Source organism: Bufo gargarizans, chromosome 4, assembly GCF_014858855.1.
Source record: "Bufo gargarizans isolate SCDJY-AF-19 chromosome 4, ASM1485885v1, whole genome shotgun sequence".
Lineage (NCBI taxonomy): Eukaryota > Metazoa > Chordata > Amphibia > Anura > Bufonidae > Bufo > Bufo gargarizans.
The window spans coordinates 180,588,389-180,603,659 of NC_058083.1; the positions used below are offsets into that span (position 1 = coordinate 180,588,389).

The 15,271-nt window shown below is 43.3% G+C and overlaps 1 protein-coding gene across 3 annotated transcripts; it reads left to right on the forward strand.

The window, feature by feature from the left end:
• Positions 1-857: 857 nt before the first annotated feature.
• EIF5A2 (eukaryotic translation initiation factor 5A2) lies at positions 858-15,271 on the forward strand. Of its 3 annotated transcripts, none has more exons than XM_044289576.1 (5): positions 858-1,012; positions 1,599-1,784; positions 1,864-1,968; positions 13,189-13,320; positions 14,045-15,271. In XM_044289576.1, exons 2-5 carry the CDS (start codon positions 1,620-1,622, stop codon positions 14,105-14,107), a joined length of 465 nt encoding a protein of 154 aa, XP_044145511.1. In that variant the 5' UTR covers positions 858-1,012; positions 1,599-1,619; the 3' UTR covers positions 14,108-15,271. The 3 variants fall into 3 exon arrangements, with proteins under 3 accessions (XP_044145511.1, XP_044145513.1, XP_044145512.1); XM_044289578.1 differs by lacking the exon at positions 858-1,012 and adding an exon at positions 1,033-1,051; XM_044289577.1 differs by lacking the exon at positions 858-1,012 and adding an exon at positions 1,039-1,097.

Below are 15,271 nucleotides of genomic sequence, written 5' to 3' on the forward strand. Positions count from 1 at the left end.
GCCACAAATAGCTTTTATAAGGCCACCTTAGAAATCAGAATGCTACCATGGACATGAGCATATGTTTAGGTGGTGACAGAATCCCTTTAATCATATACATAAATATAATAATTTGGGGCAGGGTAATGAGCCCAGTCCTCCACACCATAGAGCAGGGTGTGCAGATACTGCATATGTTTGGAAAATGTAATAAAAAGTTTGTGAAAGAAAAAAGAAAATCTCCTGGGAATTAGAAGTGCACCTCCCTGAAATGAGTTTTTGCAGGTTGGGGTGTCTGCCTTTAACCCATATACAGATGAGCAGCTAAGTGTCCTGAGGGCGGACAATGCCTGACAGGAACATGAGGGCGAGAATAAAGCGAATGTAACCATGCAGGCTTGTAGTCTGAGAAAGGAGACCTGCACATAACACAATGAAGACAGCTCTGCGGGAGAGAAACATTCGACTTTGGCAAAAGGAGTTCGCACATACTACAAGGATGGAGTCAGAGAAACTTTATTAATGGGAGGAGCTGGCCATTCTGTGGCTACAGAAAATGAAAGGGGGTCTTCTTCAGAGAGCAATAAGGCGCAGGAGATGTGGCGGGCACTACAGAGGGAGGGTTGAGACACAAGCTCTTCAGCAATCCGTCCTCCGTGACTGCTCTATTCACAGGGTATGACAAGCCCACAAGTGTTGTATGCGGTAACGTCACAGCCCTATTCACACACCTCCTCTTCCCTGTCTGACTGGCTGCCGCTCCTGCGCACTAGCACAACCACACCGCAGCGGTGACGCATCATATTAAACCGCTAGACAAGTCCATTTGCGCGTGTTCATCCGCGCCGGATCTTCATGCTGGGGCTCCACCCACCTCCAAAGCGTGTCTAAGAGAAAGTCGAGTCCCTCCTTCCATAAAAGCGGAAGTGGAGGGGCCGCTCTGGGTGAAGCCTCTGTTAGCCCCGCCTCTCCCGGGCTGCCGCAGTGAAATTGGGCGCGTTTGCGCAGTGACGTTCCTTTTTTTTGTTGGAAGGTAAGGAAGGGATAGCATGGCGCCCGGGCGTCTCGTGCGGTGAGGCGGCTGTGTGGCAAGCAGTACGCGCGTGTGCTGCTCGGTGGTACGGCGGAGGAGTTGGCTGGGCGGAGGTAGTGGGGGGCGAAGGTTGGCGTCCAGCTTAGTTTACGGGTGCGGTTGAGGCCGGGCAGGGGCAATGTGGCGGGATTGCGAGGCCTGAGCGCGCCATGCCGTTCCGCGGGGGGAATGGCGGCCATGTGTGAGGCCGTGGCCCGCCTTTCTGAGGAGCGGCCGCAGCCTCGGTGCCAGGTGTGTGCGCGGCGAGCGGCCGCCATGTCGTGCCAGGCCTATGGGGATAGCGGAGTCATGCAGCCTGGGGGAGGGGAGCGCTCCATGCCGCCGCCACTGGGCGATGCCGGCTGAGGCGCAGCTCTGACACGGTGGAAGCGGTTTCCGTTTCCTAGGGCGGTCGGTAGTCACACGTGGACGGAGGAGGCCGCATGCGACCAGGATGCTCCTAGCTGGCGCCATGCAGAAGAGGCTGGGTTGCTTCTGGGTATAGGGTGTGGTAACTGGTGTCCCTAAACTCTCACTGTCTCCCCAGTACTCGTAGACACCCACCAATATGGCAGATGAGGTAGATTTCACCACTGGAGATGCTGGGGCTTCCACCACTTTCCCCATGCAGTGCTCTGCTCTGCGCAAGAACGGATTCGTGGTTCTGAAAGCGCGTCCCTGCAAGATTGTTGAAATGTCAACCTCCAAGACTGGCAAGCACGGTCATGCCAAGGTAAAGATAAGACGTGCATAAAGTAACAGTGCTCATGGCACACGATCACGCCGGCTTACCTCGCTATCTCTTCCTGCAGGTTCACCTTGTCGGTATTGATATCTTCACTGGTAAGAAGTATGAAGATATCTGCCCATCTACCCACAACATGGACGTCCCAAACATTAAGAGAAATGACTACCAGGTAATGCTCGTCTCTGCTGCGTGCTGTGCGCGGCTTTATAGGAGTGCCAGGATTGTCACTTCATTCAGGCCCTAGATCCACTCCATGGACCCCCCCTTCCAGGGCAGGAGATCACAGTAGTGCAGTCAGGCCATTCATGATCTAGTCCCCAGCAGTCAAACTTTTCGTCTGCTACAGGGCAAGAAATATTTGTCCTATACTAAATTGAGTGTGCGGATTACAAATCCGAAGTCAGAATTGTTGTAACACGTCACAAAACTTTGCTATGCATAAATATGCCTCAATGAATTAAGCACTTGGAAAGCAGTGAATAATTTTGAACAGGTAATTGTTGGAGTAAAACTCGTTCTGATCTACATCAAAGTTTGCGTAGTGAACTGTATGAGAATGGAATAACATTTCCAAAAGTCTTGTTTTTCAGTTTAAAAGTCTTACTTGAGCAGGGCCCAGTACTGTTAAAAGTGCATCAGGCATCTGCTTTTGTTTGTGAACGGTCATATTTTCCCGTTGCAAAACCCAGCAGTAGTCCCCATCATGTTGGGATTCCAGCGGCCTTAATACCTGTTCTCCATTGTAGAAATATCTTTATGGAACCGCTCTCCATGTTCGTCACTTGCGTGTCCCAAATTGGGTGGGGAAAAAGTCAAGATAGGAATGTAAGAAATGCACTTTCAATGACACTCGGCAGCAAAGTTGTTCACGCATGTTGTCTACTAATTCAGCATAGTTTGCAGCTCATCTGTTCCCACTAGCACACATGCATCCCAAGCTGCAAGACACATTCGCTTTGTAATTCTTAGGCTGATCATAAGTAGTGTATTTGCCACATATGTAGCAGAAGTTGTTTGGATCACATTTGCATTTATCCATCTTAAGTTTCAAAACTGATGCCGTGGTGAAATGTGACCACGGCATCTGCGCAGTCCGGAAGTCTCACACTTCCACTCCGGTAACAGCGATCCCCGGCTGAGATCGGGGAACCTGTTACATTAATCTAATAGGCTGAAGCCTCAAGCAGGCTTCGGTGCCTATTAGATGACTATACCAATACAGGCCACTAGGTGGCAGCAGTGTATTGGTACAGTGCAAATTAAGTGTCCAATGGTGTCTATATAGATATCAATGAACACAATAGGCAATCTAACTGCCATTTATTGTCACCAAGGTGACTTAAAAAAGTTTTTGCAAATGTAGAAAAATCCCCCCCCCCTTTCCTTAAAATAAAAAACTTTAAACATAAAAATAAACATCATGGGCATCGCTGCATGTGAAAATGCCCATACTATTAAAATATAGCAATATTAATGGCAAATGGCATAACAAGGAAAAAATAGCCAATATGACATTTGTCACTTCAACTAAAATATTTTTTTTATAAAGTGGCCAAAGTCACACTTCAAATTGGTACCACATAACTTATCGGATAGGTTATTTGCATCAGAGGCAGAGCTAGTTCAAGGGGTTATCCAATGTCCTCAACAGCCCCCCCCATCTCCAAGTGCTAGGCTCCTCACAGGTAATATGCTTGTGCTACTCCAGGTCCCCACACCGCTGCTGCTTCTTAGTGACACCGGATGTTTTCATCAGTGTACAGGGAGGGAGCAGCCAATGGCAGGCGGGGACAAGCCTCCCTAGCATCACCCACGATGCTAGGGAGGCTTGTCCCCGCCTGCCATTGGCTGCTCCCTCCTGACACCAGATGTTTTCATCAGTGTACAGGGAGGAGTGGGGTAAGTACATTACCTGGGGGGGCAGTTGGAGACATTGGATAACCCCCTTTAAGAGCTCATTTGTATGTTTTCCTTGATGGCATGGGTATGATAGAGCTTGCATGTCAGGTGGCTATATTCACTAGATTGCCAGTAACATACTGTTGGTGGCTAGTCCTCCTGACACTTTTTTAATATGTGCTTGGCTGAGCATGCATGTGTTCACAATAGGGGAAAGTTATAAGCTGTCACCTGAGTGGCATATCTCTAGAATGGGCACCAGGTGTATTGGAATTCTATATGGAGTTGGCTGTACCCTATGCACACTTGATTAGTTTGTCCTGCTGAAATTAAAGGGGTATTGTAGTTGTAGAAAGTTATCTCCTACCCACCATATGGGGGTAACTATCAGATCGGTGGGGATTCTATCATTGTGGCCCCATACCTCTGAAATGGAGGGAGCGGCCGTTTGGAAAGTGCGTTCCAATGCTCCATTCATTTGTATCGGAGCACCATAGATAACGAGTGCTGTATTCGGATGGAGCGGCTGGTGGGAGCACTGGACAGCCACTTCAGAGTGCCTCTGTTCTTGTGGTCAGTGGCTAGGGGATGACTTGCTATAACCAGAATGCCCCTTAAAGAGGACCTTTCATGCAATTTTTATTAAGGGAGAAATATACCTGTACTTGTGGGGTACCTCCCACTGATACTGCCACCCTGCTTGAATTTTTTTATTATAAATATGCCTCCTATGCCCTGCCGGATTTTTCCCGCTCAGTATGCTAATACTGAGCATTGGAGCAAGGAGGAGACAGTGTTTCCCCATGGGCATTTCCTTCTGACTTCCTTCGCTGTGACTCTCTGCACTGCGATTGGACAGCACTACAACCAGGGAGAAGGAAATGCCCACGGGGAAAGATTCAATCTCCTCCTCATTGCTCCGTTGCTCAGTATGCTTTGGTGGGGCACAGGAGGCATATTTAAAAAAACAAGCAGGGTGGCAGCATCGGCGGGGGGTACCCCACAAGTACAGGTATAGCTCCCTTAATAAAAAAATCGCACAAAAGGTCCTCTGTAACCCCTTTCCAACATGATGTAATAGTACGTCATGGCGGCAGGGGCGTTTCCGCCATTTGACGTACTATTACATCATGGTAGGGCAGGCACTATCACTGCAGGGGTCCGGCAGTCCCTGATAGCCTGGCCCCTGCTGTATCAGCCAGCATCTCTGTACAGGCTAATGCCCGCTGATTAACCGCTTCTATGCCGCGATCAGTGCTGAGCATGGCATAGATTTGCGGCAGCCGAGGGATTTGCTGTGGGCGGACCCGATGCCGTGCAGAGGCTGCCCAATGCCTTCTATGGGTGTCCAGGAGATCCAGCCTCAGGCTGGGTCTCCTAGGCAACCTGTTGGTGTATGACTTGGTGTAATGCATTGCCCGTATTACAATACAGATGTATTGTAATGCATTGCAGAGGGGGTCAGACCCCCAAAAGTAAAGTCCCAGAGTGGGTCAAAACTTAACATGAACGTTTTTAATTTATAAAGTTTCAACAAAAAAAGCGTATGCCCCCCAAAATAGTACCAATAAGTCACCTCATCCTGCAAAAAAAGAGCCCCTACCTATAGCACTCAGAACATGGAGACGCTAAAACATCTTATATATATTTTTTAAATGCAATTGTATTAAAGTTAAATAAAAAAAGTATACATATTGGGTATTGCCATGTCCGTAACTACCTGCTCTATAAAAATATAACATGACTTAACCCCTCAGTAAACATTCCAAAAGCATTTTTTTTTGTCACTTTACGTCGCAAAAATTGCAACACCAAGCAATCAAAGGCATAAGCCCCTACCTAAGACAATCGGTCAAATAAAGACTTTGGCTATAGTATCGAGACACAAATCTTTTTTTGTTTCAAAAATGCTATTGTGTAAAACTTAAATAAGGTATACATATTAGGGTATCTCCTCACCCGTAACAATCTGCTCTATAAAATATCACATGACCTAACTCAGGTGAACAAAATAAATTAAAACTGCCAAAACCAAATTTTTTTTTTTGGGGGGGGGGAGGGTGTCACTTTCCCTTATAATGAATGATCAAAAAATCATATGTACCCAAATGAAAACAACTCTTCCTGCAAAAAATGAGCCCCTGCACAAGATGATTGGCAGAAAAATTAAAAAAAAAGTGGTGGTCAGAAAATAACGCAAACAAAATAATTTTGTCTTCAAAAATGCTTTATGTAAAACTGAAAGAAAGTAGACATATTTGATATCATTGTGTCCGTAACAACCTGCTCTATAAAATAGCTCATGATCTAACCTGTCAGGTGAATGTTTAAAAAATAAAAAAATGGGGCTGAAACTTTTTTTGCCTCACAAAACATAATATAGAGCGGTTAAAAATCATATGTACCCTAAAATAGTACCAATAAAACTGTCACCTTATCCCCTAGTTTCCAAAATGGGGTAACTTTTTGGGAGTTTCTACTGTAGGGGGGCTTCAAATGGGATATGGCTTCTAAAAACCAGTCCAGCAAAATCTGTCTTCCAAAATCCATACGGTGCTCCTTTCCTTCTGCGCCCTGCTGTGAGCCCATACATCAGTTTACGACCACGTGGGGTGTTTCTGTAAACCTCAGAATCGGGGTAATAAACATTAAGTTTTGTTTGGCTGTTAACCCTTGATGTGTTAAAGAAGAAAATGGCTTAAAGGGAACCTGTCACCGCTATTTTGGGTATAGAGCTGAGGACATGGGTTGCTAGATGGCCGCTAGCACATCCGCAATACCCAGTCCCCATAGCTCTGTGTGCTTTTATTTAGTAAAAAAAAAACGATTTGATACATATGCAAATTAACCTGAGATGAGTCCTGTATGTGAGATGAGTCAGACAGGACTCATCTCAGGTTAATTTGCATATGTATCAAATCGTTTTTTTTTAGTAAATAAAAGCACACAGAGCTATGGGGACTGGATATTGCGGATGTGCTAGCGGCCATCTAGCAACCCATGTCCTCAGCTCTATACCCAAAATCCCGGTGACAGGTTCCCTTTAAAATGGAAAATCTGCCAAAAAGTGACATTTAGAAATTTCATCTCCATATTCCTTTAATTCTTCTGGAACACCTAAAGGGGTTAAGTTTGTAAAAATCAGTTTTGAGTAACTTGAGGGGTGTAGTTTGTACAATGGTCATTTATGGGGGGGTTTCTAATATGTAAGCCCCACAAAGTGACTTCAGACCTGAACTGGTACTTTAACGTGGGTTTTGGAAATTCTTAAACCTTTTAAGAATTGCTTCTAAAATTCTAAGCCTCTAAAAAAAAAAAAAAAAAAACCTTTACAAAATGATGCCAACATAGTGGACATATGGGGAATGTTAAATATTTTGAGGTATCACTTTCTGTTTTGAAAGCAGAAATTAGAAGTCTTAAATTGCTAATTTTTCAAAACTTTTTGTAAATTTGGAATTTTTACTACATAGTAACATGTTGGGTTTGAGAAAAAATGGCCTTGGTGGGGGGTAGAAGGGGTTAAAGCCTTGTTCTGATTCACTCAACTAAGCGAATTTGTTTGCTCTGTTGGGTTGGTATGTCAGTATAGGTTTTTCCTGTACATTAAATGTTGGTACCCTCTTGCCTAATGTGTGGCCATGTTTTGGCAAGCTGATGTGACACTCCTGATCACTATTTAGCAATGTTTCATCAAAAATTATGGGCAGCCACCTTTGGCACCAGATCATAAAACTTGCTAAAAATGGTAACATTATCTCCTTTGTATTGAAACAAAGCCACTGTTGATGGCAGTGACCAGAAGCTTACACTCGCCTCCTCCGTACTCCAGATCTCGTGGACCCCTGATTTAGACATCGCCTCATGAGCCACTACTGGTTTACATGGACAGGCCCTGCAGTTTCCTGGGGTATAAAACAGCTGTAGCATGTGGGATTTTGGTTTGGCAATGCCTACTGTCTTCCCTGGTGGTCTCCATGGTGGGGTTTCAGCTTTGTACTCAAATATACCTCATATTGGGCTTGGACTACAATGGAAGCACAAGTTTGTCCAAATATTTAGTAGAGCTGTGCTGCTTGCATTGGAGGCTTTGTGCTTATTACCCTCTTCATACTCCCCTCATTAGGGCATCTGTGTGATCTAGTAGGAATAAAGTCACTGCAGTGGAGGGCTGGGTATGAGGGTCTTGGGGTACTTTCACCACTAGCGTTTTTGTTTTCCGGTATGGAGTTCTGTCCTCGGGGCTCAATACTGGGGGGGGGGGGAGAATGAGTTTTATCGTAATGCATTCTGTCCAGGATGCATCAGTTCAGTCCCTCTTACGTTTTTTGGCCGGAGAAAATACCGCAGCATGCTGCAGTTCTCTCCAGCCCAAAATCCTGAACACTTGCCATTAATCCATTGAAATTCATTAATGCCAGATCTGGCCCAAGTATTCTGGCAAAACGGATCCATTCTTTCCATCCGCTCAAACCATTAAATCTGTGAAAAAATAAATGCTGTATCCTTTTTTTTTTTTTTTTTTTTTCATTTGAGAACCTGAATTTTTAATGGCTTTCAACAGCCTTTTAAATGTGTAGCCTTAGACTTTGTCAGTAGTGATGGACAAATATCAGCCAGGATGGTTTGCAAACTCGATCAAATGTTTGCGAACTGCAAGTTCGCGGCAGGCCCCATTCACTTCAATGGCAGGCGAACCTGAATAGCCGCCTGCTCATATTTGCAGCCAGCAAAAGCTTGCTAAAGTACACAAATGGTCCCACAACATGGGACAGTGACATACCAGAGGGGGATCAATGACAAAAATTCCAACTAAAAAGATCTTAATCAGGGGACATCTTTATACCTCTTGAAGGGAAATTCTCTGCAATGTGCCCTGCTGGAGCCTAGAAAATGTATTTTAGGCCAAGGGAGTACGGGCCTTAAGTTAGGCATTCACCTGACATAAAATAAATTCTGCCATTGTGTTCTTGCACTCCAAATTTATCACCAGTAAGCCCCGGCATGTTACTGTTCTCCATGTCAGTGGGGTTATGGTGGTACAAACTTGTTTTACCATAAGTACATCTTGTGTTGCCACATTCAGAGCAAGAGCTCATTTTAGAACTGATGTAGCAGTTTGACTTTGTCCTGCAAAAAAATGTAGTTTTCATTGGTACTGTATTTTAGGTTACATGGGTCAACATTTTTAGGGGGTGAATAGGAAAAATGTTATGATTTTTTTATTTTTTTAGTTCATTGGACAGTTTGGATAACATAGTAAGTGTTCCCAGCAACTTGTATTAAGTAAAACCAGTGTGTGTTGGAAATGGTTAACCTTGAATTATACCACTGTATGTACCAAGTGTGACCTTAGTAACAGTGGTTGCCCAGCTTTCCCAGACCGTTGGGTTCCAAACTAGTTGGGCTACTTTCACACTGGTGTTTCCGTTTGAGATCCGTTCAGGGCTCTCACAAGTGGTCCAAAACGGATCAGTTTTTGCCCTAATCCATTCTGAATAGAAAAGGATCTGCTCAGAATGCATCAGTTCAGTCTCCATTCCGCTTTGAAGACTAACACATGATGAAACTGAGCCCAAACAGATCTGTTTTGACATACAATGTAAGTCAATGGGGACGGATCCATTTTCACTGACACAATAGAAAACTGATCCGTCCTATTGACTTTCAATGGAGTTAATGACGGAGCTGTCTTGGCTATAGAAGACATAATACAAATAGATCCGTTCTGAACAGATGCAGACGGTTGTATTTGGACTGATCCGCACAAAACACAAGTGAAAGTAGCCTTATTTAGTGATAAAACTACTTCTGACCATTGCTGGGTACTAAACTTATGTAAATTCCCATTTTGTTCCCAAATTATGTGATTGCATAGCATGTTGGTGTTTGGGATTGTAATTATTTATTTAGCAGCTCCTAACTAGCTGCTAAATTGTGCCATAGCTAGTCATATTTGCCTAGCAGGGTCTTGGAATAGTTGGGTAGTTTCAATATTGCATCTTACTTTTTGTGGTCACATTTTTATGCATGTACTAAATATTTTAAATGAGCAGTGTTGAGTGGGGTTAGAAAAATTAGACATAACCCTTTGCACACCTTTTAGGGCTGTTTCACACGAGCGAGTCCATTGCAGGAATCGCGCTCCATGTGTGTGATCCTCTGCTCTGGACTTACAGGAGCGCACAGCATTATCGTGATTTATAATGCTATGTGCCTCTGCATGGCCTTTTTTCCACAGAATCGGTGACATAAAGCTGTCAGTATGATTCTGTAGAAATGAGGTCAAGCAGAGGCACATAGCATTATAAATCATGATAATGCCGTGCACTCCAAGTCCAGAGCGGAGGATCACACTCACATGGAGCGTAATTCCCAAAATGGACTCGCTAGTGTGAAACAGCCCTTTGGGTAAATGCACACGTGCAGGATTTATGTGCAGGGAAATCTGAGGGCAATCTGCATTAACTGGTGTGGATTTTCCATTACACTCCCCATTGAAGGTGAATGGCAAAAATCTGGTCAGGAAAAATTAAAATTGCCATGCTACAAAACAATCTGCATTGTGTACATGACAATGTGTGGATTTTACTTGCGTAATCCTGATAGTGTGCATTTAGCCTCAGGGCTCATGCACACTAACCATTGGTCAGTGCCCATATTGCAGCCTGCAAACAGCAGGGTTGGCATCCATCTGTGCCAGCCACAAGGATGGTACCTGTGCATTGGGGACCGCAATTTGAAGTCTCCAGTGCACAGAACGGGCAGCACCTATCCATGTGTATGAGCCCTTATGAAACAGTCTGAGGTGAGTGAGGGGTGTAATGAGCAGGCTCAGGGGCTGGTGGTGGTCTATAGTGAACTCTCCCATAATCAGAGGATCGGAGAATGCTGATCTGATTAGTCAGTGAGGTTATACCTTCTGATGGAGAAATCATGGGGCTCAGAACTGTTATGCCAGCCTGGGGCTTGGTGGGAAGGCTTCCAGGCATTTCATTCCAAGCTACCTGTAAAAGGTGTTGTGCAAAGTATGAAAGGTATCCACTAAAGAACTGATTGGTGGGGTCTGACTATGGGACCCTGAGAACAGTATCCCATGAGTGGCAGTCCAAGTGTGTTCCCTGCTGTTCCATTTGATCTGTATTGGACTGCCTGAAATACTACAGCCCTTGGATGTTTCCAGTAGTCCCATACCAAATAAATGGAGTAGCAGATGCCCTTAATGTGACCATATCTGCGGAGGGAAGATTTACTTTATCAAAATCTGGTTTGAAATGGGACACATGGTGGCTGCAGCCTTGACTGTCATGTGTCCCAGTGACATCATGTGAGGGACACTTCACTGCTGCACTGGCCAGGTGACCTTTGTGAAATTGGATGTTGATACAGGGAGACAAGCGAGCAGTGGCGTGAAGGGTCTTAAGTCCTGCTAGTAGGACATAATAGGAAGTATCTGGAATCTGCAATAGTGAATGACAGAAAAGATATTCTGCATTTTACATATAAAAAAATAATAATGGCTCAGATGCTTTCATTTTGGCAACACCAAATGTGTATTCTGCACACCATAGCTGAATAAAGAATCCAAGTGCCCACATAGTGTCTCTTTACTTAACCCAGGAAGAAAGCAGTTGTAGGTTCTCCAAAATGGTACCAATAAAACTACAGCTCATCAGCTAATAAGCCCTCCATTAGCTCTGTAAATTAATACTTAGTGATGTGAAAATTGTATCAAAGGTTTCTTGTTTAAAAGAAGTAAAGTAATTGGATTTGGTATCGCTATAATCGTACTGAGCCGAAGAGTGTCATGTCAGTAGTGCTCAGTGAACACTAAATACAGCCCCTAAAAACCTTCAGAGTTGCTGGTTTCAACCTATAAGTAGTTACTGCTCTTGGAAGGTGGGGGAGGAAAATCAAAAACTAAAATTGGCCCTGTCCTGAATGGGTTTAAGATCCCTACAAATGTCTATAGGCACAGAACCAACTTTCAAATGTGCTCGCTGCTGGTAAGATTTCCTGTGGTAAGCTTATTTGAAAGTATATTTATGGGAATGGCAGTTCTCCAAGGGGTTGCCAGCTGAACATGTCCTGGTACACACACCCTCTTAGAGCCTATCTGGGTCATGGAGGAAACCACGTCTGATAAGGGCTTATTACACTTGCAGATTCTCAGGCCAGGTATTGGGAAGAGGCTTAACCAGCTTAGGCTTTGACATTTGGTGTCTTAAGTTGGCATTTGGAGAAGTTTGAATTGCTGAATAACATCATTGAATATGTTGGGCTTTCTGTTAAACGGAAGCTTTTTCTCCTTATTTTGGACGTTAATGAGTGGTTAACTGGAGGTCATGTGAATACTTTTTATGGGTTAATCTGGGAAGCTCATGTGCCAAATGCATTCTGAACACTGCGTTGGCTGAAGGAGTGCAGCAAAAAATGACTAATTTCCCAGTTGGGCTGGGGTCATGCGTGGATAATGTACACAACAAAACCTTAAGGGGGATGTTATGTACATTCAGAATTCTGGCTTCAAGTAGTCACAAAATAGGGGTTTTGTGGCTTCTACGTCATATGCACAAAGAATTCTGACTGCATTTTTACACCACTCATTTACTTAAAGTGGGTGGATGATTAGCCATGTTGTACTCCAGATTTACCACTGATATTTGTTAAAATGCTCTCACTCCATTACGGTGGCATTTCTGGGTAAGTTTTCTTTTGAAAGATGGGTGATGGTTAACAGTGCAAGATTGATAAGTCCCCATCTTATTGTGAATTACTGTGGATATTTACCACACTAAACAGGTTCTACATACCAGTGTTTTCATACATTTCTTCTGGCCTGCGTCCTTATCTACTTGAATCCGTACACCGCCTGCACTGTCCTGTGTGATGGTTAAAGAGGACCTGTCCACTCCTGACATGCCTGTTTTAATAGCTACTTGCATTCTCCGTGCCATTCATGTATTATTTCTACTAGAAGTTCTGAATGAATTGCTAGCAGTCTGCAGTAAGGGTGTACCTGCACAGACTATTGAGTCTGTGCTGCAGTTGCCACTGTGTATACACCCTACTGGTTACCACCCCTCTGTACCCTTACTGCAGACTTCTAGCAATTTATTCATAACTTTTAGTAGAAATAAAGGAATGGGACAACATACAAGCATAAGAATGGATGCTCCAGAATTGTTACATGGGGAATGCATGAAGCTATTAAGTGTCAGAGGGGACAGGTCCTCTATTTGTGGCATGACCCTAGTTCTAGCATCCAGCAGTAAAATATTGTTGGATGCTTATTGCTTAGCAAGTCCTGTGTACCACAGGTTGAGAAGCTGTCCTAGACTGACCTGTAGCTTCCATGTCTTAGTATTGACCAGGTTTTGTTAAAAGATTATAAAATGCTTATATTGGATATACAGCCAGCATTGCTGTGTTCAGATTATTTGCTGCACATTCTTTGCATTAATATATATTTTATTTTTCTTTACCTTAGCTGATCGGTATTAGTGATAAATACCTGTCCCTGCTGACTGAATCTGGTGAGGTCCGTGAAGACCTTAAGCTGCCAGAAGGAGACCTGGGGAAGGAAATAGAAGCTAAATATGAAGCAGGGGATGAGATTATGGTAAGAGAACTGAATTTCTTGTTCTGCAGTCGTAGCCCCATGTAAATTGGCTAGGCAGTGACTTGCTCTCCCTGGACCAGAATACGGGATGTTGGTGGAAGCATTGTCTGGACAGGGTTGTGTGGTCAGTTTGAATCCATTACCCTAAGGCCTCATGCATGTATTTTCATTCAGTGTCTGTATTTGTGTTTTTTTTTTTTTTTGCGGACCATATATAGAACCATTTCAACAGGTCCGCAAAAAAAGGAAGGTACTTGGAATAAAATAGAACATGTCCTATTGTCCGCATTACGGGCAAGGATAGTACTGTTCTATTGAGGGCCAGCTGTTCCGTTCCGCAAAATACAGAATGCACACAGATGTCTGTAATTTTTTTTTTTTTTTGCGGACTGCAAAATGCCTTAGGTTGTGTCCATGAGGCCTAAGTTTTACTTGGACAGCCCCTTTAAGGAAAGGCAGGCTTAATGACTTCCATTATTGTCATGCTTGATTTCTAGAATAGCAATAGAGGGTCTTGTCCTGAGCAGGGTTCACAATGACTTGTCCAAGTAAAACATTGGTGTTATAAGGGTTTGTGGGGAACTGTTGTAAAATGCATAAAAGCAACTACTGTGCCACCATGTAATCTAAAAAATGGAAAAGCCATCTGTGCCAGTTTACAATTCTCGCCCAGTGTGACTAGTAAATATCACATTTGTAATCTTGCACTTTATTTTTCTAACAGATCTCAGTCTTGCAAGCAATGGATGAAGAATGTGCAGTAGCCATCAAGGCCATGACCAAATAAACAGGGATCCCTGGCTCGAGCTATCTGCTCAGGTCAAGATAAACAGATCTTAAATTTGGTTCTGATTGTCACCAAAGCTATGGCCTTCACAAAAACCTCATTTCTTTTTGACTTGACTTGTTTGCAAATACTGCTGGATTCTAAATTTGGTTATGCAGATTAACTGGTCATTTCCAAATCACTGCACTGCAGGTATTTCTTGAGTTACCTTTCACATTCCCAAAGGTGTTCATATTGGGGTCCAACTTAAGTAACTCTTTAGATGTGGTATTCTGCATCAGTATGCCCATGATGCATGGGTTTTATCAGGCCTGTAGTTAAATTGGGGAAAGCACCTGGAATTGGAAAAAGGTAATTTGATAAAGCAAATGTAAAGATGTAAAACTGTGTTCCTTACTAATATGTAGAATGAAAGTCTTAGAATATTGCGCAAGTTTAATTCTATTGCATGTTGGACTGTTTGAAACACAAATTGCCAAGTATGACTTGGGCACTTAAGAAATGTGAGTGATTTAGAAATGCCAGTTGACGCTCATTCTCCTGTCCCTTCCTTATTAAAAGAATAAATCCTGGTGGCCATGCGCAAGTAAATTGTATTACCTCTGTATTCTCTGCCAACATGTTGGCTTGCATATTGTAACATTACAAAAAATGGTGTCAAAGCCTGCCTACAGTCTAGACGGGCATGTGGTAAATTGGGTGATTCTACATAGCAGGCGTACATGGCACAAAATGAGGATTAGAGTTGTTAATGCTACCGATTTTCACTCGAGGCCTTTGTCATCAAACTGAAGAAAAAAATATAAAAATAGAAAAAATGCAGTTCAGTTGCTTTTTTTTTTTTTTTTTTTTTCTTGTATTTATCTTGAAATATTAAACCTAGTAAAGACCTTCCCAGGAATTGATTTTGCGGTGCTTCCAGTGTGATTATTTTAAATTTTTGTAATACAAATGTGGATATTAGAAATGGGATGTAAGTGTTAAAACAACCCTCAGAAAATCTTGCTTTGGATAAGTATCCTGTGTCCAACTCTACAATGTCCAGGGTATTTATGAATCTTCAGGGGTCCCAGGGTATTGCTAATCTGGACTTGTAGGCACTTTAAAGGGGCGGTATGACATTGGAAACAAGTTTTGTTTTAAATAAAGGATGCCTCTCATTCA

Bases quoted from the DNA above. Each gene is read 5' to 3' on its own strand.
- EIF5A2 (XM_044289576.1), top strand. From the start codon at position 1,620: ATGGCAGATGAGGTAGATTTCACCACTGGAGATGCTGGGGCTTCCACC. The intron at 1,969-13,188 runs GTAATGCTCGTC...TCTTTACCTTAG, and splicing joins TTAAGAGAAATGACTACCAG to CTGATCGGTATTAGTGATAA. The intron at 13,321-14,044 runs GTAAGAGAACTG...TTTTTCTAACAG, and splicing joins AAGCAGGGGATGAGATTATG to ATCTCAGTCTTGCAAGCAAT.